The following is a 25,024-nucleotide window of genomic DNA, read 5'->3' as shown; positions in this document are numbered from 1 at the left end:
CTATCCCACCTTTACTTTGTAATATTATAGGTCTTGTTGACTTTTATACACACAGAAATAGGGGACTCCTTTCACTTTCAGGAGCATCTTCAGTGTGTGCTTCCTTTCAAAGGGTCCAAGGGTTGTAGTTGTGTCTTCTAGAAGGTTCCACCGCTCTTCATGTCTGTCTTTATCTCAAGCTGATTTTTATTACTGTGGCTCTGCACAATTTTTTTCTTTTTTTTTTTTGGCCAGCCCTGGGGATTGAACTCAGGGCCTGGGCTCTGTCCCTGAGCCTTTCAGCCCAAGGCTAGCGCTCTACCACTCGAGCCAAGCGCCACTTCCGTGTATGTGATGCCGAGGACTCGAACCCGGGGCTTCGTGTCTACGAGGCGAGCGCTGGGCCGCTAAGCCACCTTCCTCGTGCGAGTCTCACGAGTGCGTTCCGCCTGTCCTGTATGGAAGTCCGACTCAGCCGTAGCCAGCACCCGGCCCGGCCCTTCTTCCTCCCGCCGCCCTGCGGCCCGACTCTGCCCCGGTGGGTGGGTGGGTGATTGCCACTTACGGGGCACCGCGCCAGCCTCCACGAGTCCCGCCCACCGGAAGAGAGGAAACCGCCGTGGCCACGCCCACCACGCACCTCGCCTTGGCCCCGCCCTCAGGGGCGGAACCTGCCGCTTCTGGAGCGCCGCCCATTGGGGGCTAAATGGGAAATCGCCGTGGCCACGCCCGCCACGCGCCGGACCTGGCCTCGCGCCGCCCACTGGGGGCGGGGCCTGCGGCGCGCGGGAAGCGCCGCGCGAGACGGCGGGAGGTGGCTGCGCCGGCGCGTCCCTGCGGGTTCGGCTTCTGGAGTTGGCGACCTCCCCCCCCACCAAGCCCCCGCGGTTCTGAGGGGGCGAGTCAGGCCCCGGCCCGAGGTACTCGCGGGGCGCGGGGCGCGGGGCGCTGCTGGGAGGGAAGTAGTTCCGGAGTGCGGGCGGGCGGGCGGGCGGCCCTGCCGGGGCCCCGCGCAGCCTCCTCCTGCTAGGCCGGCCCGACTGCCCGAGCCGCTGTCCTCCTCGCGAGCGGGGGGCTTCCTCACCGGTGTCCCCTCCCCACGAGCAGGGGGGCTCCCCACCCCCGGTGTCCCCTCCCCACGAGCAGGGGGCTCCCCACCCCCGGTGTCCCCTCCCCACGAGCAGGGGGCTCCCCACCCCCGGTGTCCCCTACCCACGAGCAGGGAGACTTCCTCACCGGTGTCCCCTCCCCACCCCCGGTGTCCCCTCCCCGAGGAGAGGGGGCTCCTCGCCAGTGTCCCCTCCCTGCGAGCAGGGTGCTCCCCACCCCCAGTGTCCCCTCCCCGTTAGCAGGGGCCTCCCCACTCCTAGTGTCCCCTCCCCGAGGAGAGGGAGCTTCTCCTACTGTCCCCTCCTGGAAGAGGGGCTTCCCCACCGCCCACCCCAGGGTCCCCTCCCCAGGAGGGATCAAGGAAGCATTTGAAGCAGGACTTTCCTGGGTCTTCTTCCCACCCTGCGTGCCATCTCAGCCAGCCGTTCCTGGCCGGGGTGAGCGAGCACTTGCTCAATAGGCTTCCACCCGCTCTGTTGTCCTAGAATTCGGCGCTAGTGCTTTTTGCTTGCTGCAGGAGGAACTTTCTGTAGGTCCAGACGTGGGAGGATGAAGGTTGTCACGTGTGAAATAGCCTGGCACAACAAGGAGCCTGTGTATAGCCTGGACTTCCAGCACACCGCGAACGGGAAGATCCACAGGCTGGCATCGGCCGGGGTGGACACCGCCGTCAGAGTAAGTCGGAGCCAAGATCGTCAGGCCCGAAGAAGACATACTTGGAGCTTGAAACTTTCATTCCTTTATTTGTAGAACCAAGCCTGGTGCTGGTGGCTCACGCCTGTAATCTTAGCTACTTGGGAGGCTGAGATCTGAGGATCCCGATTCAAAGCCAGCCCAGGCAGGACAGTCCCTGAGACTCTTATCTCCAATTAACCACCAGAAAAGCAAAAAGTAGGCTGTTGCTGGTCTTGAGCCAAAAAGTCAGAGAGACAGCATTTGCCCTGAGTTCAAGCCCCAGTAGCGGCACACACAGAAATTAAAATAAATGAATAAGTACAACTAATATCAGCCAACCCCAGTGCATTGCCGTACCATCAAGGCTTGGAGTAAACAGTGAGTGCCATTCGTTTTACAATATGTTGAGGGGTTCCCCTGGGGCGAGGCCTTGTTCTAGACAAAAGTAAGAGGGACCAGGGCACACAGCACAGCTACTGCTGTATGCATGCTTGCTTGCTTTATTTATTTATTTATTTATGCCAGTCCTGGGGCTTGAACTCAGGGCCTGAGCACTGTCCCTGGCTTCTTTTTGCTCAAGGCTAGCACTCTGCCACTCGAGCCACAGTGCCACTTCTAGCTGTTTTCTGTATATGTGGTGCTGGGGAATTGAACCCAGGGCTTCATGTACATGAGGCAAGCACTCTTGCCACTAGGCCATATCCCCAGCCCTGCTTTATACTTTAGATAGCGTAGTTCCTTCATTTAATTGATTCTCTCCACAAAGAGAGTTAAACTTTCTCCCTGCAAAATAAGCATAGAATTGTTTAATCCAAGCAACATGGTAGGTGTTCACTGCATGTTTTTTACTTGGTGCTTGAACTCAGGGACTTGTAGGCTTGTAGGCTACTATTTTGAACCACACCTTCACTAACAGCTTTTTGCTGGTTAAAGAGAGCAGTCTTGCAGATTTGTCCTCTCAGGCTGGCTTTGAATTGCAGTCCTCAGATCTCAGCCTCCTGAGTAGCTAGGATGACAGGCCTGAGCTAGCAGCGCCTTTCAACACTATGTTTTCCTAGTGAATGTTTTTGCTGTTCACAGATTTGGAAGGTAGAAAAAGGACCAGATGGAAAAGCCATTGTGGAATTTTTGTCCAATCTTGCCCGTCACACCAAAGCTGTTAATGTTGTGCGTTTTTCTCCAACTGGGGGAATTTTGGCATCAGGAGGAGATGGTGAGTACTGTATTCCATATTCCTTGGAAAACCTGATACCTATGAGTCTCATGCCATGAACTGGGTGTAGTGACACACATCTTTAATCCTAGCACTTGGGGATAGGGAAGAGGCTGAAATAGTAGAATTATGAGTTTGAAGACAGTATGTGCTATGTAGCAAGACTTTGTATCCTCCCCCCCCCAAAAAAATAGATTTGAACTGGAACAGCTTTTTTTTTTTTTACTTCTGATAACAGTATTTAGGTAGCTCAGCAAAATAACATTTTGGGGTGTGTCAGAGTGCAGGAGTGGAGGGCAGTGTCATAAACCTCAGGATGAATTTGAGAACAGCTCCTTCCCTACTCGTTCCGGGGCCCCCTTTGATTGGGAGTTATGTGTCTGTGATATTCCAGGTCAGTTTCTTGTCTCTGTCATGAATTGTCTTTGGGAACATTTTTAGGGGGTGGCCCTATAATAAATGCTCGTTCCTATTCTCGTCCTGCTCTTATGTAGAATAAACCTTTATGTCTAGGGGATGGAGCTCAGGTACAGAGCCGCCTGCCTGGCCTGGAGAGCAGGAGGCCGAGGGTTCAAACCCCACCACCACCAAAGCAAAAAAGTAAGGCTTTACGCCGTACTTTAAAAGAGTCTAGAAAACGGTATAAAATAAAACAGAAATCTCCGTTTTTGTTTAGGAAAAAGGAAAAGACCCAGTTGAGTTTGGTGTCACAATGTTCAGAGTGTGGCATGTATGTGAGTTCATGGGAAATGCACACTGTCCCTGGGGAGGGGGAAGGTAATTTCCTGTGAGGTTGTGCACGATGACAACGACAGTAGCTCTCATTTTGCAAAGTCCTTTGGTCTTAAAGGGTCAGAAGCCTGCATCAATTGATGGATGGATGGATGGATGGATGGATGGTCTTGTGGCTTGACTTCAGGGCCTGGGCTCTGTCCCTGAACTTTTTTTTTTGCTTAAGGCTGGTCCCTCTACCACTTGAGCCACAGCGCCACTTCTAGCATTTTGGTGGTTAGTTGGAGATAAGAGTCTCACAGACTTTCTTGCCCAGGCTGGCTTTGAACCACGGTCCTCAGGTCTCAGCCTCCTGAGTAGCTGGGATGGCCGGCGGGAGCCGCCTTCCTTGAGTTAGTTGTCAGGCTGGCCTGTGTTCCGTTGACCCCTGGCGCAGATGCTGTCATCCTGCTGTGGAAGGTGAACGACAACAAGGAGCCGGAACAGATGGCTTTTCAGGATGAGGACGAGGCTCAGCTGAATAAGGAGAACTGGACTGTGGTGAAGACCCTGAGGTAACCTGGGGTGGGGCTCTAGGAGCGGTGCCTGCCTTCGATGCCTTCTGCTCTTTGTGTCTGCTTTCATTTGTTCTTCTGGTTTTTGTGACTGTGGCAGCCCAGGCCGGTGTGGAACTCACTGTGTAATCCCAGGTGTCCTCTGGCTTGCCACCTGTGTCCTAGGGCTGGGATCATGGGCGCACATCCTCTGTTTTGAGGCAGAGTCTTGGCAGGTAGCGCAGGCTGTCCTTGAATTCGCTGTCCTTCCACATCAGCCTGGAATTACAGACGTGTGTCACCATACCCACCTTTTACCTTTATGTCTAACTTAAAATTTTTACTTATGTCAGGCATAAGACAACAAAGGACAAAAATATGTTTGTAAGGAAGGTGCCAGTGGCTTCTACCTGCAATCTTACCTAGGTGCCTGAGATCTGAAGATTGAATCCAGCCTAGATAGGAAAGTCCATGAGATTTTAATCTCCAATGAACCACCAGAAAACTGGCCTGGGAATATGCCTAGTGGTAAAGTGCTCACTTCGTATACATGAAGCCCTGGGTTTGATTTCTCAGCACCACATATATAGAAAAAGCCGGAAGTGGCTCTGTAGCTCAAGTGGTAGAGTGCTAGCCTTGAGCAAAAAAAAAGAAGCCTGGGACAGTGCTCAGGTCCTGCAAGTTCAAGCCCCAGGACCGGCAAAAACAAAATAAAATAAGATAACCACCAGAAAACTGTAAGTGGAGCTGTGGCTTAAAATAATAGAGCATTAGCCTTGAGCAGAAAAGCTCAGGGACAGCATCCAGGCCCTGAGTTCAAGTCCCATGACCAACAACACATAAAACAAAACAAAACAAAAAGCAACGTGTTTGTTTTTTGGTGTTTTTTTTTTTTTGCCAGTCCTGGGGCTTGGGCTCAGGGCCTGAGCACTGTCCCTGGCTTCCTTTTGCTCAAGGCTAGCACTCTACCACTTGAGCCACAGCGCCACTTCTGGCCGTTTCCTGTATATGTGGTGCTGGGGAATCGAACCCAGGGCCTCATATATATGAGGCAGGCACTCTTGCCACTAGGCCATATCCCCAGCCCAAGCAACGTGTTTGTAATGGATATTATTTTACTGTTTGATATAGAATTTTCTTGAGTAAAAATAAGCCTTTTTTTTTTTTTTTTCTATTTTTGAGATAGGATCTTGCTGTGTAGCCCAAGCTAGCCTTGAATTGCCCATTCTCCTGCCCCGCCTGCCAAGTGCTGGGATGATGGGTGTTTATCACCACACTAGCTAAAATGAATCATTTATTTATTTGTTTATTTTTGGTGCCAGAACTGGAGCTTGAACTTGGCCTCATACTCTGGCTTATCCTTTTCCTCCCAAGGCTAGTTCTCTACCTCTTGATCCATACCTTCATTTCTGGCTTTTCGGTGGTTAATTGGAGATGAGAGTCTTTTGGGTTTGTCTGTCTGTGCCGGCTTTGGACCTGAGTCCTCAGATCTTAGCTGAGATTACAGGCACAAGCCTCCAGCACCCCACTAAAATGAATCAGTTTTATTCCTGAACATACTTGTTGGTCGGCTGGGTTGGAGACTCTAGCATGTCGTGTGTTTGATCTCTTTGTCCGCTTGTTTTCTCCTCTGTGGTCTGTGGGCTCAGGGGCCACTTGGAGGACGTGTACGACATCTGCTGGGCAGCGCATGGGAACTTGATGGCCTCGGCCTCAGTGGACAACACAGCCATCATATGGGATGTCAGTAAAGGTAGGTGGACGACGGCACTGTCAGCAGAAGGAATGTCCTGACCCGCTCTACCCTCGAGAGCTGCGTGAAGGATTTCTTCAGTGAATTGAAGTCAGCCAACAAGAGACAGATTGATTCAACATGGCCACGGACCCAACTTTTAGCACCCCAGTCAGAACCCAGGAAGCTTGGTGATGGTGTTGAGAATTCAAGGTGCCTGAGAGAGGCAAAATCTAAATACAGCCTCTGGGTGTGGAGTTGAGAGGCAGGCACTGAGCTGAGGTAAAAGTCCTGTGTGGGGGGGGGGAGGGGTGTCATTTTTCATTCCAGGGGTTCTTGGGAAGCTGAGGACCTCATGCCCTGCTCTGGGGGAGGGGACTGGAACACGTGACACGCTCGGTGCTATAGAAATAGTGTCGGATGCCAAAGCAGCAATAGTTCATTCCTAGTCATTTCCCTTCATTCAAACCTCTTCCAGTGTGCAGACTACTCGTTGTCCCCAGGACCCAGGCATCTGCCTGGGCATCTGCCACTGCCTCGGCACTGTGCTGATTCTTCTCTGTGCCTGGTTCTGTGCCTTTCAGTTAGGCCGCCTTCTTCCCTGCCCCACCTCTGTCTTTTTCCTTTTTTCTTCTTTTCCCCTTCCCTTCCCTCTCCTCCCCTCCCCTCCCCTCCCCTCCCTTCCCTTCCCCTGCCTTCTTTTCTTCCTCATTCCCTCTTTGTATGTGTGTGCATGCGTGCATGCACGTCCTTACTGGATCTTGAACTCGGGGCTTCCTACTACTCCCTTGGCCTTTTCTTTTCCCCACTGAAGACTGTTGCTCTGCTTCTTGAGCCCCACTTCCTCTTTCTGCTTTTTGCTGGCTAATTGGAGATAAGAGTCTCACAAGCCGTGTTCCTCAGATCTCGTCCTCCTGAGTAGCTGGGATTACAGATGTGAGCCACAGTGCCCAGCTGTCATCCTCTTTCTAACGTTTACCCCACACTCATTTTCCTGGCAAAATGAAGGCAAGTGAGTGGCACCACCATGTTGTCGGGCACAAATCAGTGTCCGTAAGGCAGTTATCCATCCTGCCCCTAAGCCAGTTGCAGTGGCCTTCAACGTGGTCTCACCATCTGAGTGCTTCTGCATACAACTGCTGGCCACTACGGGAACGAAATGGTTCTGTACAGGGGGGATGTCCTACAGAGACACAGACTGGTGAGGTTGTTGGTGGTGAGGTACCAGAGCATTTGATTTTGTTTTTTGCCAGACCTGGGGCTTGGACTTAGGGCCTGAGCACTGTCCCTGGCTTCTTTTTGCTCAAGGCTAGCACTCTGCCACTTGAGCCACAGCGCCCCTTCCGGCCGTTTTCTATATATGTGGTGCTGGGGACTCGAACCCAGGGCTTCATGTATCCGAGGCAAGCACTCTTGCCACTAGGCCATATTCCCAGCCCCCCAGAGCATTTGAGGTAGGAGCAGAGCTGAATGAAATGAGGAGCCCATGGCCACATCCTCTGTGACGGGAGCCGTAGCACTGCTGCCGGAGCCGCAGAAGTGCGGGCCCAGGGTAGGAGCCGCACGTTCAGAGTAGCGGACGGAAGCAGTGAGGGAGGGCGAGAGCCACAGAGGTGGAGGGGGGCCGGGCAGGCCACACACCGTTGTGGACCCCAGAGAGGGTTTTAGATTTCACCCTACGCATGTCTGAATGCCGTGTGGTCTTCGTGCTTAGGCTTCCAGAAGAATCCCTGGGTGGCACCTGGCCGACGGACTCGAGTCACATGGAGGCAGGCGGAGCCCGTTGGCAGAGGGGAAGGGATTCAGGGGAGAGACGATCGTGGTGTGGGCTGGATGTGGCAATGGCACGAACCGGTGGGCAAGGATTTGGTTGGGGTTTGTGTGGAGGAAGGACTGGTGGGAGCCGAGTGGATGTTGGTGCCTGTGGCTGCGATTAGGATGTCCAGGGACCTGGACCAAGGCCGAGGTCAAGGTCACATCCTGACCTCTGCCACAGCTCGCCTGTCATGTCAGCGTCAGCCAGTGTGACCTCTCCCGGGGGCCCTTCCTTCTCACCTCTGAGCCCTGCTGGCTTCTGGTGTTCTCTCCGCCAGGTTCCCCCCAGTGCTCGTGTTCCTGCACCGTCCCTTTTATTTCATCTCAGAACAAGCCCCAGCCTAGGGTCAAGTGCATCTGTGGGAGCTGGGCACTGGTGGCTCGCACCTGTGATCCTAGTTACCCAGGAGGCGAAGATTGTGGATTGAGGTTCAAAGCCGGCCCTGGAAGGAAAGCCTGTGAGACTTTTTTCCTTTTTTGCTGGTCGTACACCCAACCTGGACTCTGTCCCTGAGCTTCTTTTGCTCAAGGCCAGTACTCTACCACTTGAGGCACAGCGCCCCTTCTGGCTTTTTTGAGTAGGTTATGGACTCTCACAGACTTTGCAGCCTGGGCTGGCTTCGAACCATGCTCCTCAAATCACAGCCTTCTGAGTAGCTAGAATTACAAGCCTGAGTACCCAGCTTTTGTGAGACTCATCTCCAATTAACCATCAGAAAACCAGAAGTAAAGCTGTGGGTCCACGTAGGGCAGGGCCCATGTCCTGAGTTCAAGCCCCACAGTCAACAACCAAAAAAAGCATGTATTGATTTTTCAGTCCTTGTTTGCTTTCTTGCTTTCTTGCTTGCTTTTTGTACCAGTAGGGCTTAAACTCAGGGCCTCAAGCTCTCACTCAGCCTTTTTGCTCATGTCTGGGGTCCCCCTCTTGAGCTAAACCTCCACTTTGAGCTTCTGGTCGCTTATCTGGAGATACGTGTCTTTCATACTTGTCTGCCTGAGCTAGCTTAGAACCGTGATTCTCAGCTCTCGGTCTCCTGACCAAGGATTGCAGGTGTGGGCCCCTGGTACCCAGCCCGGGCTCCCCAGAGCTCCTTCGCCCTCCCCCTCTCCTCAGCCCTTCCGGGTGTGTGTCACCTCCTAAGCCTTGCGCCCTTGCACATCTTTTCTGAACCTCAGTTTCTTCTTTAAAACACAGATCGCCACCCCCCAGCACAGTGCTGCTGTTGGCCCACCCAACCCTCAGGCCTTTCCCTTGCCCACCAGGGTCTCTGTCAAGCACCTGTCCCCCTGCTGTTGCTGTTCTTGGCTCTTCTCCCCACGCACGGTCCTCACCACGGCACCCTTGCGCCCGGCACGGGGGTCGGGCCATGGCTCTCGTCCTCCCTTCCGCTCCTGCATCTCCTTCCTTCACCCCGTGGAGCCTGGAGAACCGACCTCGGTTTTCCTGATTCCCGGGCTGCCCACTCCTGCGGGCCACGTCGGTCCCCCTAGCTGGTGGACACGTGGGCTGTGCCTTCCGTGCGGGTCCCGGGGCTTGCACGCTGGGCCTGGCTGCTGTCCCCCTGACCCTCTGGCCTCTCTGGCCTGGCCACTCTTGGCTTTGTGCTGGTTAGTTGGAGGTAAGAGGCTCACGGACTTCCCTGCCCAGGCTGGCTTCGAGCTGCAGAGCTGCACTGCACTCTTCCGATTCCAGCCTCCTGCCTAGCTAGGATTACAGGCGTGAGCACCGGCACTTGGCTGGAGTCTTTGGGATCGACACAGGACTTTGAACAGAGCCCCTGCTCCCCCTTACTGCCTGTGGGTGATAGAATGGAATAAAGGGAGTAACGCTTAAACTGTAATGTACAAAATCTGTTCCCAAGTGGGTTTTGGTAATGCTTTGTGGTTTTTTTTTTTTTTTTTGTAGGACAAAAGGTTTCCATTTTTAATGAGCACAAAAGTTACGTGCAAGGAGTGACCTGGGATCCTTTGGGTCAGTATATCGCCACGCTGAGTTGTGACAGGTATGTCAGTATTTGGCATGTTGTCTCGATTACTTGAAATTTTTTGCAGAGCTTTTTTTTTTCTTTCTTTCTTTCTTTTTTTTAATTATCAAACTGAATTACAGAGAGGTTACAGTTTCTTTCTTTTTTTTTTTTTTTTTGCCAGTCCCGGGCCTTGGACTCAGGGCCTGAGCACTGTCCCTGGCTTCTTTTTGCTCAAGGCTAGCACTCTGCCACTTGAGCCACAGCGCCACTTCTGGCCGTTTTCTGTATATGTGGTGCTGGGGAATCGAACCCAGGACTTCATGTATATGAGGCAAGCACTCTTGCCACTAGGCCATATTCCCAGCCCCAGGTTACAGTTTCATACATTAGGCATTGGATACATTTCTTGTACTGTTTGTTACCTGGTCCCTCATTCCCCCTCCCCCCTCCCCTGCAGAGCTTTTTTAAATCACAACGTTACCAAGATAAATTATAGCCTTGATTTGATTCATTTGTTCTTGTTTCCTTTGTTGAAAGGAAATCTTGTGCTGTGTTGGCACTAATTGTGTTTAACTATGTTTTTTAGAACAAAGAATTTAGGGCTGAAGAGTAGCCGAAGTGGTTGAAAGAGTGCCTTATTGTTGTTGGTATTATTATTATTTTGCTGGTCCTGGGGCTTGAACTCAGGGCCTGGGCGTTGTCCCTGAGTCTCTCTTGCTCAAGGCTAACACTCTACCGTTTGAGCTACAGCACCACTTCCAGCTTTTTTTGAGTAGTTTATCAGAGTTAAGAGTCTCTCGGACTTTCTTGCCTGGGCTAGCTTCAAACCATGACGCTCAGACCTTAGCCTCCTCAATAGCTAAGAGTACAGATGTGAGCCACTGATGCCTGGATAAGAGTGCCTTTCTAAAAAGAAGGTGACTCATACCTAATTAATCTTAGCTACTCAGAAGGCTGAGATCTAAGGGTCATGGTTCAAAGCCAGCCTGGGCAGGAAAGTCCATGAGACTCTTATCTCCAACTAATGACTAAAAAGCCAGAAATGGAGTTGGAGCTCAGAGTGGTAGAGCACTAGCCTTGAGCACAAAAGCTTAGGGGTCCTGAGTGCTGGGTCCTGAGTTCAAGCCCTAGGACAGATTCAGAAAGAAAAAAAGAAAAGACTCCATAAACCCTGGAATAAAAGCAACAGGTAAAGGCTGGTGGAGTGACTCAAAGTGGTATAGCACCTGTTTAGCAAGGCCCTGAGTTCAAATCACAGCACCACCACAAGAAACAAGCAACATGTAAAGGTCGCGTTTATTTTTTGTAGACCCCTCATGTATATTGCGAATGGCATTTGTTTCCTGGCCTTCAGGAGATGTAGAATACCACAGTTTGATTAGTGGGAATAATAATGCTTAACAGCCAGATTTGATTGGGGTTGTGTGGCTCAAGGGGTGGAGCGCTTATCTAGAAAACTCAGTTTAACCTCCGGAACTACAAAGGAAAACAAACAGAAACAAAATAACGGGAGCCAGACTTGCTGGCTGTTTTCCTTACTCCAGCAAACAAGACCTTGGTAAACACAAAACCTACTTGAAAAGAAACACTGAATGAAAATGAGACTCCCATGCATTAGCCTCTGCTTTAACTGGCTCACCTTCCTAGCTCGCTGGCTTAGTCCGGGTTGGTAACGTGGATGGTGTGCATAGTGGTGGTGTTCCTGCAGGCTGGGAACGGTTCGGGGGGCCGTGGACAGGTGCAATGGCTTCTGTGTGAAGCCTAGCTCACTTACTTGAGGTGGAAACTCAGACTTGTGTGCTCTCACAGGGTACTGCGCGTGTACAGCACGCAGAAGAAACGGGTGGCTTTTAATGTGTCGAAGATGCTCTCCGGAATCGGGGCCGAAGGAGAGGTACGGCCACCTTGACATTCTCTCTCAACAGAACTTTCCTTTGCTTATTAATCCGCTATCGGTGGTACTGGGAATTGAACCTGGAGCTTTGCGCTTCGCTGCAGCTTCCTCTGGGACGTGAAGGTTCAGTTCATGTGGGAACTGGGCCAGTCTGTGTGAAAGTAGGGTGTCCAGGATCAGAGCAGAGCTTTATGTGCGTGTGCGCGTGTGTGCATGCGTGCGTGCGTGCCAGAGCTGGGGTTCGAACTCAGGGCCTCGCAGTCTTGCTCGGCTTTTTTACTCAAGTTGACGTTCTGCCACTGGAACCACAGCCCCGGGCCGGCTTTTTGCTTGTCAATTGGAGACAGTCTTCCAGACTGTTTTGCCCAGTCTGGCTTTGAACCGTGCCCGTCAGATCCCAGCATCCTCGGCGGCCAGGAGGCTGGGCGTGAGCCGCCTTGGCGGTGGAGAGCTGTCGCTGGAGCGTGGCTTTTTCCCCGTGGGGGCGGCTGGGAAGCCCCGCCTGCACGGCTGCCGAGCGGGTGCTTCACCTGGCTGGCGTCGAGCAGGGCACAGCGAGGGCCCGGCATTGACTCAAGAAAGCAGGCTGGACGCCCCGCGCGTGGCGGGTCCGTGGAGAGCCGAGGCAGGCCGTCGGGCCGGCCTGGGTTAGGAAGAAGAAGGCCCACGCACTCCGGTGAAGGGAGGAAGTCCGCCGTTGCCAAGGGACCTGGTGCCTAGGCTCGGCCCGAGGTGAGGCCGCGTGAGCCGCGCCAGCCGGCCCCGAGGCACCGGCCCGCGGTAGCTGCCTCCCCAGGTTCCCGAGAACCCAGGGCCGTGTAAACACAGCGCCCGCCGGCAGACGAGACCCAGCCATCCCACACAGCAGCTCTCCCGGTGGCCTTCCCGCCCCTCCCAGCCCCCGCCCGCGCCGGGGCGCTGCTGGCCACGTGCCGCGCGTCCTCACTGCTCACAGCACGAGTTACCTTTGCAGCCACCCACGCGCACACACACAGGCACAGCCTTCCTTAGCGAACGCGATTGGTTCCCATGCGTGATCACTCCGTGGGCTTCTGTGATCCTTTGGTTGTCATCGCTTCTGTGTCGTGTGTTACTAAGTCCGTAACCACTAGTGTGCCTTTATCGTGAGTGTGAAGATTTGGTATGACTTTCAAACTTCCTGTGTCGCAGGCGAGAAGTTACCGGATGTTTCACGATGACAGCATGAAATCCTTCTTCCGGAGACTCAGTTTCACCCCTGATGGGTCTTTGCTCCTCACGCCAGGTGTGTCTGACAGCGTTGGAGCGTGGATGGCAGAGCAGGGCTGTCCTTGCCCCCCGTGGTGAGGCTGCCCTTTCAGCTCAGTGAAGTTCAGTCACCTTCGCGGCCGACCCTCCGGAGGTGGCCTCCTAACGGCAGCGCTGCCGGCGTCGCCCCTCACGGTGGCTAAGCCCGTCTGGGGTGGACATTGATGGGCCCTCTGGAATTTTCAGAAGGTTTACTAGTGGTTCTAACGAGCTGTCACTTCTGAGAGAGATCGTTTTCTCTTCCATACATTTCCATTTTATAATTTGTGCTATTTAAACTGGACACTGGTGGCTCACACCTGTAATCTTAGCTACTTAGGATGCTGAGGCCTGGAGGGTCGAGGGTGAAAGCCAGCCCAGGCAGAAAAGTCCTCGAGACTCCAAACCAGCAAAAGACTAGAACGGGAGGCATGACTCAAGTGGTAGAGTGCCAACTGGGCAGGCAAACCAAGCACGTAGGGCCCTGAGTTCAAACCCCGGTGCCAGAGAAATATGAATCAATTCCAGGTGAATTCAGTACCCAAATATAAATATAGAAACAACACTCACACCAGAAAATCTAGAGGGCTATTTTAGGAATGAGGAAGAGCTAGAACTGGAAACTTAGACATTCTTAAAGAAAGGCGAGGCCTGTTTGTGTTTGAAGTAGAACTTTTATTTGGCCGAAGATAAAGCAGGCTGAGTTGGTGGGGGAATTGGAAGAGAGGGCAGCTACACGTTGGTGCAGTGTCCCCTCAGAGTCGGTCAGGGGACTGGGGTTGGTGCTTGTCTAGCAAGAGTGAAGCGCCGAGTTCAAGTCCCAGTACCAAAGAAAAAAAGGAAAAGAGAAGAATCGGCAAGAAGACCACCAAGGAAAATATGCAGGAAGAGTCGTCTGGAGCTGCCCGAGGCTGAGGTGCAGCCCAGGCCAGGGGCCTGGCAGCCGCGGGCAGCTCTCGGCCTTCGAACGCAGGCCACAGAGGGTCGCAGCGCATCACCAGCCCAGTTGGCAAGGGCCTTCCAAGGTCACAGCTTTCCTGCCCCAGCGTCCCAGGGGCTGCGCGCCCTCAGCTAGAGCTGACAGGTAGATAGGTCTGGAGCGAGGAGGACCAGATCATGACTGAATAGTTAGGTTTGTCCTCAGAGTCAAAAACACTGTGGGAATTGAGGGTAGGACAGGAGGGGGGAAATGGGAGAGAATGAACGAAGGGGTGACACCGACCAAGAAGCACCTGACTTAGGGAAGCGTAACCTCTTTGTACAACTACATCATCATCATCCAGTCAAGAGCACTGGCCAGAGAATACTACTTGAAGGAAAGGTATCCCATGACCCCCAAATCGAAGGCTCTTGAGCTTTTGCTGGGAGCAGCTATAACACCCACTGTCTTCCCCCCTCTTCGTTGCCCCCCAGCTGGATGTGTGGAATCTGGCGAGAATGTCATGAACACAACGTACGTTTTCTCCAGGAAAAACCTTAAAAGGTATGCAACTGAAAACAGTAGAACAGAGACTGCCGCCATTGTGCCTTTGCGGAGTGGCGGCCTGCATCCAACCTGTGGTCCTCTTGCAGGCCTGTGGCCCATCTTCCCTGCCCCGGAAAGGCCACGCTGGCTGTTCGCTGCTGTCCAGTCTACTTTGAGTTAAGGCCGGCCGTGGAAACAGGTATGGGCCGCGAGTATGTGTGCGCGCGCGTGTGTGTGCGTGTGTGTGTGTGGTGGTGGTGGTGGTGGTTTGGTTTGTCCTCTGGGAAGGGTCAGTATGTGGATTCGCTTTAATTTAGTTACAAAACACTGTCATATTGATGGGGTTCTATATGATATGTTTATTTTGAAATTTTGGGTGGCACTGGGGATTGAACTCAGGGCCTCTTGCTTGCTAGGCAGGGGCTTTACCACTTGGACCATGCCCCCAGCCATTTTTGTTTTATGTTATTTTCAAATGAGGTCTTCATTTTTGTTTGGGCCCGCCTAGACTGCCATTCTCCTCTTTGTGCTTCCCACATAGCTAGTACTGGCGTGAACCGCCCTCCTCAGCTTTTACTGCTTGAGATGGGATTTCATGAGCTTTACTACCCAGTCTGGCCTTGAACCTTGGTCCTCCCTCTCCTGGCCTCCTGACAAGCGAGGATTCTAGCAGTGGGCCACAGTGCCCAGCTCTATATGTGATTGTTTGGATACACTGTTCTAGTCAGGGTGCATGCATCTCAGACAGCAGTTTTTGTTGTAAAATCACTGAAAAGAATCCTTCAGTTAGCCTTTCTGACATACACGGGTTATCATTATCTCTGGTCATTCTCCTGTGTAAGGACACAGCAGAACTCCTTGCTTGTCTCGCGGTAACTTAGTGTCTGTGACCAGCAGCCCTGCAGCCCTCCCTGGGCTTGGCTGCTTTCCAGCCCCCTCCCCCCCATCCCTGTTTCCTCCCGCCTGGGAACATGCTGGCTTCGGGCTTGCTCCCAGGTGGGGTGGGTCGGGCCAGCCCTGGCCTTCCCAACTCCGCCTTCTCCACCCACCTGCGCCTGACCCACAGGCCACCGTGGGCCCCACCCCCGGGCTCCCTCTCTCGGGCCCCTGTACCTCATTGCTGATGATCCCTCCTTGGTATTTTGGTGTTTTCCAGTTGGGAAATGAAGCTGGTCCTTGTTTACCCTATGGCTGGAACCAGAAGCCGGTTCTAACCCTGCAATTCTTAATGCAAACAAACAACCATTAACTGAGTAGAGAACGGAAAACACTTGATAGTGTTGCGCTGACACCACGCTTTTCAGCACGTGAAGTCTCACTGTGTTTTCTCGTCTCTTTTGGACCTCAGTGCCTGTGATTGTTTGTGACACTGCCCTCTCTGGCTCTTAGCGGTTTCTCCTCTGTTCATATAGAAGCTTAGGAGCCAAATCCGTTTGTTAATACCACAGTAAACTGAGTTTTGGTAAAATGGCGCCCCGCGTGCTCCCGGGAGAGGGCTTTGGGGGACTCGTCTTTCCCTTGGGAAGCAGGGTGGTGACTCCCGTGCCCGCCCGTCCCGCAGAGCCAGCGCAGGCGCCGAGCGCGCAGCTGCTGCGGCTGCCCTACCGCGTGGTGTTCGCCGTGGCCTCCGAGGACTCGGTGCTGCTCTACGACACCCAGCAGCCGTTCCCCTTCGGCTACGTGTCCAACATCCACTACCACACGCTGAGCGACATCTCCTGGTGAGTGCGCGCCCTGCCCGCCCCGGCGCGGGCGGCCTGCCTCCCTCCACGGCGGGCGGCGGCTTCCCAGGGTGCTCGGGCTCCCGCGGGAGCGGAGGCCCAGAGGCCCTGCGCATCTGCAGACAGGTCCGGTCTCCTGGAAGAAGCCATCACCCGGCAGCCCCCAGGAAGACCCCCGAACCAAGACTGTCCCTGGAGTGTCACCTGCCCTCCCCTGCCACCGGTGGGCCTTGCGCAGCCTCTGCGGCCTGCTTGGTACCTCGCTGGCCGCGGGGGAGGCCTAGCCACCGGCCGTCGATGCCGTTTTTCTTTTGTTTTGCCTACACCAGGGGATTTGCACTTGTTCAGCTTGCTTGCTCAGCCGGTGCTCTACCATTTAGCCACACGTCCAGCCTGGCTTTCTGCTATTTATTTTGGAGATGGAGTCTCGAGGGCTTTCCTTCCCGGGCTGCTGTTCTCGAGATCTCAGTCTTCTGAGTGCTTAAGATTACAAGCGTGAGCTACTGGTATCCTACCCACCATGCTCTTTTTGTTTTTGGCCACTCCCAGGCCTTGAACTCAAAGCCGAGCACTATCCCTGAGCTTCTTTTGACACAAGGCTATTGCTCTATCACTTGAGCCATAGTGCCACTTCTGGCTTTTTCTGTGTATGTGGTGCTGAGGAATCGAACCCAGGGCTTTATGCATGCTAGCTAGGCAAGCGCTCTACCACCGAGCTGCACTCCCAGCCACCATGTTCTTTATAACTTTTTCCCTTTAATTTCACCTTGGGAAAAAGAAAGGTCATGTGCGTCAGGTGGATGTTGGCAGCAGTGCGCGTCGCTTGCACTGAAGTGGGAGGCCAAGAGAGGAGCGGGAAAGGAAGCTGCAGACCTGGGAAGTTTGCACAAACCACCCTTGCTAGCTTGTGCTCTCTGAATTTTGTTCCCAAGTCTGTGATACTGGTTGGACTCCAATTTCCTAATTTGTCAAGAAAAGATTAGGCGTAGCCCGTAGGTTTTGGTCACATCCCTTTTCCCCCTGGCTTTGGGGACCCAGGTCCAGCGATGGAACCTTCCTGGCCATTTCTTCTACGGATGGTTATTGCTCGTTTGTGACATTCGAGAAAGATGAACTTGGCATACCCCTGAAAGAGAAGCCCGTGCTGACCGTGAGGACCCCGGATACAGCGAAGAAAACCAAGAGCCCGCTGCAGCAGGGGGCTTCCCCGGGGTCCGGACCCGCCGAGGGAGGCGTGGCCGGCAGAGCCCAGGACCCCAGCAGCCCCGGGACGTCGCCCCCGCCCGCCGCCAAGGACACGCCGCCAGACACACCGTCCCTGACACCCGGCGTCAAAAACCCCTTGCCGGGGCCTTCCGAGGAGAAGGTCCTGCAGCCCAGCAGTCAGATCCCCAGAGCGCCCCCGTCGCGGAGGGTCACGCTGAACACCCTGCAGGCCTGGAGCAAGCCGCCCTCACGGTAAGAGCGCCGGCCCCGGCACGCAGGCCCGGAGCGAAGCCCTCCTCGCGTGCTCCCCCCCCCCACCCCCGCCTCTCTGCATGGAGGAGCCTCGGCCACCTCCCGTGGCCGGTCCCTCGCCCTGGGGGAGCGTACCGAGCGCGTGCTGAGGGCTGCCCTGCGAGGCTGTGACCTGCCTTGGGAAATCCCATTCCTGCCCCTCCCGGCCACTCTGGACGTGGTGGGTTTTTGTTTTTTTTTTTTTAATGAACTTGGATTCCAAGCCCGGGCACTCTGTCCCTCCGCTTTTTCTGCTCAAGGCTACCCCTCTGCCACTTGAGCCACACCTGTACTTCAGCTCTCTGGTGGTTGGTTGGACATCAGAGTCTTGTGGATTCCTCCTCCCATTTGGACAGCGATACCTCGAGGTCAGCCTCCTGAGTGGCTAGGATCACAGGCGTGAGCCACCGGCGCCCAGCCTCCAGTCGTGGAAAGGCCCACTGGAAAGCGCCCTTGGTGCTCGTGGTCTCTGTGCTCCTTCAGCCCTCCCCTCGAAGCAGACATTGGGTAGCAGGTGTTTGTCCCCCCATTACCCCCTCCCTCCCCTTAGATTCTGAGCCCTGCAGGAGAGGAGGAAATGCGTTTGTTCTTTTTCCGGGCTGACTTGCCCAAGGTAGCAGCAGGCGCTTTCTGGCATGCAGATCAAGGCCCCCACCCCCACCCCCACCCCGTTCCTCAGAGTCCTGTTGGCTGTGATCAGTACCGGGGCAATCGGTGTACCGCGATGAAGGCTTGATATGAGCTCTTCAGAGGTTTCAGGCCGTGGTCACTCAGCAGGAGCCAGGGCCAAGGACACTGCCCCTGGCATGGAGCCTGCGAGGCAGACACGGGAGGGGCCAGGGCGCCTCGTCCCTGTGCAGGCCCGCCCCTGCCCCCACTCGCCTGACTTTCCTTCCCCCAGGGTCGCCCCCCTCCTGGGAGCTACTGATCCAAACTGTAGCAAGTGCCTTTTTAAACATTGGGTTTCTTTTTCCTTTTCATCCACACACCAGGGGGCCGTACGTGTGTGCAGGTTACGTTATGGTCATGCACACGTTGTACACCCATGGCCAGGCGTGCCCCCAGCTGTGCGGTGGAGGAGCCGTCCTGTCCCCTCTGGCTGTGCCGCTGTCTGTCCCTGCCTCTCCCCGCCCCGCCCACCCCACCCTCCCCTCCGCAACCCCTCTCTCTCTCACTTCTTCTAAGGTTTAACTCTGATTTCCACAGAGCAGCTGGACATTTTTAAACCTCTTGTCTTTTAGGCAGAAGTATTCTGTGAAATACCTCTGGTGCTAAGTTGCTTTCAGTGTCTTGATTTTTTTAAAAAATCATTTTCTGCCTTTCTTGTTGTAATTTTTAAAATATTAAAAATGAAAACTTGGGATTTAAAAGCGAGAGTGGGCACTTCCTTTTCCTACGTAGACCTTGTGTCTGCCCAGGGTCCGCTCGGCCACTGCTGGTGAGCAGAACGCAGCCTCTGAGGCCGAGTCTTGTCAGCGTCGCTGCCGTTCTTAGTGGGTGAACGCAGTCCTTGCTTATTCTATCCCTGAGTGCAGCGTTAAGCTTAATGCCTGGCCTGCTTAATTCCTTTGGTAGTTTTGAAACTTAGGGTCATGCATAAACAATTCCTTTGATACCAAGGAATTTTTGCCTCTTTAATCGTTATTCTTTTAATCAAGGAGAATAAATTTAACACCCGTAAAGACAGAGACTCCACCAAATTCTCTACCAAGCGGCCTAATGTCCACCTCTTCCACAGAAGAAATGGCATCAGGTAAGTCCTATAGCAGATAGAACATCTTCTTTCCTGTTCTTTTGAAGATTTCATCCCGTGGTTTGAAGTCGGCTCTGGGGAAGCACAATGCATGCTGGGAATCATCTTTTAGACTTCCTGGTTGGTTGTGTCTCAGCAGGAGTAGTAAAAGCATCCTCAGGAGCTCAGTAGTGGCTTCACCGTGTGTCTCTCCCCCCACCCCCCCACCCCGCCCCCCGGCTGCTCGTGCTTTGGGTGGGATGGTTCTGTGGGCTGGAGAGCTCCCCTGTGCACGGTCGGGTGCTCAGTCTTGGTCTTGGTTCCACATTTTGTAAACATCAGCTCAGTGTACATGGACAGACAGAAATCCTCCTCTCCTTGCTGACCTTCGGTTGTTAATATTTCAGAGCTGCCTGCAGCCCCGCAGGGCAGCCCTCCAGAACTGAAACGGCCCAGACTGGAGGAAGACAAGGGAGACCGCCAAAGCCCAGGCCCGTGATGGGACCCGGATTCCGCCTGCGGCCCGGTGGGGCCGGCACACACCAAGTGTACCGAGTGTGCCGGGAGGGAGCGGGAAGCCCAGACGCACCGGAGGGGAACGCGGCTACCCAGAAATGGATTTGCGATAGCGAGAAACACATGCACTGGTTTCCCCCCAGAAGTATGCACGTTCTTGGACTCCGTCGTTTATTTTCAACTGGAGAACGTGGATAGCATAACAGACTAAATCCCCCCTCTGATGCGTCTGTGAAACCACAGCAGCCCAGCGTTATCTAGTGTGGAAATCAGTAATCCTCCTGGAAACACTCGTGGAAGTGCGGACTTCCTGGAGGGAAGGGGGAGACTGTACTGCTGGGTTTAAAGCGATGGTTAGAGTGAGCTTCTGACTAGCTGATTAAACTTGGAAAGCTGTGTCTGTTCTTGTTTGCTCGGGTGTGAGGTAGCAATGCCCATGCTGGTCCCCAATCTGTGTGTGTGTGTGTGTGTGTGTGTGTGTGCGCGCGCGTGTGTGTGTGTGTGCAGAAAGCCTCGCTGGGGGGGTTACTTATCATTGTGGATTTCTTTTTTTTTTTTTTTTAGATGTATACCATTTTATTATACAAAATATCAAAAAAGTTTAAAAGATATTTCTTATTTTCTTGCTTGGAGACTGTATCTTTTCTGGTTTAATATCAACACTCACCACAGCTGTAGGAAATTAAACTGAACTTTTAGAAGGTATCACATACCAACCTGGTTGGGATTATAGACAATAAACTCATTGTAGTTGAGGGTATAACCCTCTGGATTCTGAATTCCTGTGTCACCTGCTGGTCCTAAGGGCACTGTCCCATTCAAGGTGATGAAGTGGGCAGGATTAGGAGCCATTTTGCCAAGTCTCTTGGTGCTGTGTTTGCCCTGAAGTAATCCTTCTGCTTTTGGATTAGCCTTCAGTAGCTCATTACACTGACCTAGAGTTACCCCTGATAAAAGAAGCAGTCCTGTGTTCTTTAGGTGAGAGGCAAAGCAGTAATTGGCACTCTTGGAAGACACGTCAGCAAAATAGATTCCTTTCCCAAACATGTAACCTGTGATGGGAGCCTCAGGTGGGGCAGTTTGAAGCCCATGGCTTAAGATTCCTACCCAGTTACTCAGCCTGGAACCGTGCCATAGCAACATCCTGTTAGATAGGTCCTCTCTGAAGGCTTCCTCCTCCCCTCTTTCTCCACTTCAAAAAACATCCAACAAAGTTAGGGTATAGTCGTTGTGTGTAGGAGCGTGGGTAGACTGTAGGTATTGGGAAATCACTTTGAACTCATAACTTTCATGGTCTAGAGGGTGCAAAGCACAATGTAAGTTTCTGTAGTGCTGGTCCAGGGGGTGTTCTGGGCTTTTGAGTTCTGTCTTCACTAGCTTAATGGCAATTTCAATGTCTTCCAATGCCTCTAGCAGGTGTATTTTGTCTGACAGTTCTTTGTCTGTATGGATTAATGGTGGAGTGCAGAGTCCAAAGTCATGTGGGATCCTGGTGTAGAATTCATTGCATGCTTCCAGGAGTGCTTGTCTGTGCTGGCCAGCTCCAATACAATCCTCAATCTTCTTTAGAGACTGGTAACCTGCCTTGATTTGTGCTATGGTCAGCTTCCCAAGTGGGGCTTTCTTGGTGTCATACTTCATTTCAATCATCATCTCTTCCATGGTTTGGACATCACAGATTAGCTTTATCAGCACCTGCACCCGAAGGTCTAGCTTGGATGCTGGCTCCAAGGCATCACTAAGAGCCTCCTCTGTTTTGTTTCATTTTCTTCCTGTGTATCGGTGGCATAGTCCATTTGTACCATGTCATATTTTCCAGGCACTTTCTCAAACTAATCACGAGCTTCCCAATTGTTTTTCGTTTTGCCAAGGAATTTCTTCTGAAAGATTTCCTTGGCCTTGGTGAGGTCATCCGAGCAAGCCACCAAGCGGTGCTGCCCCACCTTCCCAACTCGGCCCCATCTCATCCAGACGCTGCAGTTCCTCTGGGCATCATCTTCTAACAGCTGAATGAGGTAGTACTTGTGGTTGTTGAATTGGAGATTGGTTTGATTAAGCATGACATCATGAACATCGTTTCCTTCACAATACACATGAGCCTGTCCCACCTTGGTTACACACTCTGGATCCACAGGAGCTTTGCCTTTTCACAGCAAGGCCTTCACAGTTTCTTGCTTGTCTTTGGTCCTGTCCTCATTATCTTTTTGTCCAGCCGCGGGCCCCTTTTTCATATCTTGTGTCTGGCGTGTTCGAGTTTTCTTGGCTGGAGGAGAGTCTCTTGTTGCTGCTCTACCTTTCTTCCGGGGTTGTTGCTGCCCCGCTGCCACGCCGCCATGGAATCCTGTGGTGGATTTCTTAAAGGAGAAAGTCGAGATGTTGTTTTAGATACAGTTAGTTAAACTTTTAGGTGGCTTTTCCAAGCAAAGAAAAAAAAAAAACACACCAAGAAAGGGAGCCGTGTGTGGCTCGAAATTTCCTTGCTTGCTTGGGCCTCAGGAAGATCCTGTGCTCTCTTCTTTGTGGGTGCGTGCGAGCTGTGGACTGGGGTTTCTCCAGCCCCCTGGGCTCCCGAGGTGCCGGGTGGTTTGGGGTCGAGAGGCGTTGTCTGTGGCACCTGGGCTGAGCCCACGTTCTGTTCTTACGAGATGCTGGATGGATGGGTGGATGGATGGATGGGTGGGTGGATGGATGGATGGGTGGATGGACGGATGGACGGATGGACGGATGGACGCTGGATGGCCAGGATGCTGGCTGGATGCCATTCGCTCTGATGCGTGGATGGGAGGAGCCGCCCAGAGGCCGGCAGAAAGCCCGCGAAGCCCACAGCCTGCTCCCCCGGCTGTGGCCCTTCAAGGGTGAGAGGTGTTACACCATATAGAAAATGACTATGTTTAATTTAGTAATAAGAATAGGAATTGGGGCTGGGGATATGGCCTAGTGGCAAGAGAGCTTGCCTCGTATACACGAGGCCCTGGGTTCGGTTCCCCAGCACCACATATACAGAAAATGGCCAGAAGTGGCGCTGTGGCTCAAGTGGCAGAGTGCTAGCCTTGAGCAAAAAGAAGCCAGGGACAGTGCTCAGGCCCTGAGTCCAAAGCCCAGGACTGGCCGAAAAAAAAAAAAAGAATAGGAATTGCCAAATAACAATTATTATAAAATGTCACTTTCTGGTGAATGCTGAACACATCAGCTGCTTAGTAAAGTAGATGACAGTTCCTTAATGTCTGCACCGGAAGGTTCTGCATTGCTTTAGAAACTCGGACGTTGCCTACTTTGGCAGGGGACCGAGGTGAGAGGAAAGGAAGGGGGGCCATCCACCCAAAAGAACAACCGAGTCAAACGACTAGAAGGTAAGCAAGATCACACTTGGCTCACGTGTTGAAGTGTGACACTCGTGTTGGTGCACGTGTTCTCAGCGGCCACTAGAGGTCACTGTCCCCACTGTGAACCCGCCCAGAAGCTGGGCTGGGCCGGCCGGGGACGGGGAAGAGGAACATGTGGGAAGACCTTCTCCCCGTGTTCATTCATTTGCTCACTCGTTCAATACGTGTCCAGCGTCCCCCAGCCCCGGAGAATGTACCAGAACCTAACAGGACCCTCGGCCCCGCGGAGCGTTCGTCTTAGTCGGTAGAGACCAACAGTAAGAATTCCATCAGAAGGCGACTGTGCTAAAAGAAAAAAAAAATGTGGGCACGAAGGGCCTGCGGGGAGCCGGGCTGGAGGACTGGGGGTGACCCCACGCGGGAGGGGCCCGGGTGGGGGGGGCTGTTCTCTTTCCCTCCACGAGGTTCCTGGCCGTCTGGGGGTGCAGGAAGCGCCTGGAACCCCCGAATCCAGGGTCAGAGGGCAGACTGCATCTGTGCACGCGTGGAGACCCCCCCGGGAGCGGCTCCACCGCCGCCGGCCCCTCCCAGCACGGCCTCCCGGCCGCCCGCCCCTTGGTCTGGGCACGTGGTTCGTGGAGGCCGAGCGCTGAGCGGGCCTCGGAGGCGCGACTCGATTGTAGGAGCCGTCTTCTCGGTGTGCTGGTGGAAGTGCCGGCCAGGTGTACCTGTGGCACAGGTAAGGGCACGGCCGTGCTAACACCCGCTGCTGACGTGTGTGTGTGTGTGTGTGTGTGTGTGTGATGGGCGAGCCAAAGGAATAGTGTAAACAGCGGTGGATCTTGATCCCCACTCAGTTTGGCCTCCCACACCCTGAATAAGTCTCAGGGGCTCTGCTGCCTGGGCAGCCTCCTGAGTAGCTGGGATTAAGGGTTCTACCTCACAGTGAGCCCCCCCCCCCCCGCCACACCAGCATCCGGGTGGAGGGGGGCTCGGGAGCGCAGGGCCAGCACCGTGAGGAGGCTCTGCCTGGAAACAGGGAGCTGTGGGAATGCCGCGAGGCCCCGCCCACCCCGCTGGCTGCCTTAGGAAGAGGGCAGGATGGCGTGGGGGGGCCCCGGAGGGACTGCTGAAATGCACCTCACGTCGCCCACACGAGCAGCTTCCCAAAGCATCCCGGGAGACCAGGAAACCCAGGCACCCACGGCCTGGGCACCTCGCTCCGTGTCCTAAGACCACAGCTAGTGACTGTCATCTGCTGCCCCGAGACCGTCTCCTTATGGAGAACGTGGTCATGAAACTGTCGCCAGAACCTGGGCTCGCCGGGGTGAAAGGTCACGGGAAGCCAGGCCCGCGGCTCGCTCCTCCTTTCACCGGCCGGAGAGCGGAGCGCCCCATCTGGCCGTCCGGGCGCACGGGGGCACGGCTGGGTCGCTCTAACCTCCAGGCACTGGAACCCGAGGCGCAGGGGAGCTGCTGGGTCTGAAATGGGGGTCATCTTCCAGGCTGAGGCCCGGGCAAAGGAAGCTGGGCCTGTCACAAACAGCCGGCCTGAGGGGTGATCTGTAACCCCACACTCGAAACGCCGCGAGTGATGGTTAGGGGAGAAGAATTAGCTAGAAGCCGCACGGGGCCAGGCCTGGAGGACGAGCCCGGATGGGCCGGTGGACCAGCGGCGTGTGATGGAGACCCAGGCGCAGGTCCGGGGAGGGAGGGAGGGAGGGAGGGAGTCTGGGCACGTCTGCGGCGCATAGCAGCCTTGCTTTGGACTCGGAAGGAGCTCTGGGTATTTGGACAAGGGCGAATGGAGCAAGCCCTGGCAGGAAGCTACTGTCGTGGCCCACAGAGGGACCA

The 25,024-nt window shown here is 54.0% G+C and overlaps 1 protein-coding gene and 1 pseudogene across 1 annotated transcript; one reads left to right on the top strand and one right to left on the bottom strand.

The window, feature by feature from the left end:
* The first annotated feature begins 772 nt into the window (after positions 1-772).
* Positions 773-20,283, top strand: Chaf1b (chromatin assembly factor 1 subunit B). Its single transcript, XM_048346250.1, has 14 exons — positions 773-899; positions 1,607-1,764; positions 2,845-2,977; positions 4,146-4,263; positions 5,892-5,995; positions 9,696-9,792; positions 11,566-11,650; positions 12,821-12,914; positions 14,330-14,399; positions 14,489-14,580; positions 15,943-16,102; positions 17,141-17,560; positions 19,258-19,352; positions 19,739-20,283. The coding sequence occupies exons 2-14, from the start codon at positions 1,639-1,641 to the stop codon at positions 19,828-19,830; spliced, it is 1,686 nt and encodes a 561-aa protein (XP_048202207.1). The 5' UTR covers positions 773-899; positions 1,607-1,638; the 3' UTR covers positions 19,831-20,283.
* Positions 20,284-20,475: 192 nt separating this feature from the next.
* On the bottom strand, positions 20,476-24,668 carry LOC125351841 (annotated as a pseudogene).
* Positions 24,669-25,024: the final 356 nt, after the last annotated feature.

This window comes from Perognathus longimembris, chromosome 5 (assembly GCF_023159225.1).
Source record: "Perognathus longimembris pacificus isolate PPM17 chromosome 5, ASM2315922v1, whole genome shotgun sequence".
Taxonomy (NCBI): domain Eukaryota; kingdom Metazoa; phylum Chordata; class Mammalia; order Rodentia; family Heteromyidae; genus Perognathus; species Perognathus longimembris.
This window is presented reverse-complemented; position numbering and strand designations above follow the sequence as displayed.

Bases quoted from the DNA above. Each gene is read 5' to 3' on its own strand.
- Chaf1b (XM_048346250.1), top strand. From the start codon at position 1,639: ATGAAGGTTGTCACGTGTGAAATAGCCTGGCACAACAAGGAGCCTGTG. The intron at 1,765-2,844 runs GTAAGTCGGAGC...TGCTGTTCACAG, and splicing joins GGGTGGACACCGCCGTCAGA to ATTTGGAAGGTAGAAAAAGG. The intron at 14,581-15,942 runs GTATGGGCCGCG...CCCGTCCCGCAG, and splicing joins AAGGCCGGCCGTGGAAACAG to AGCCAGCGCAGGCGCCGAGC.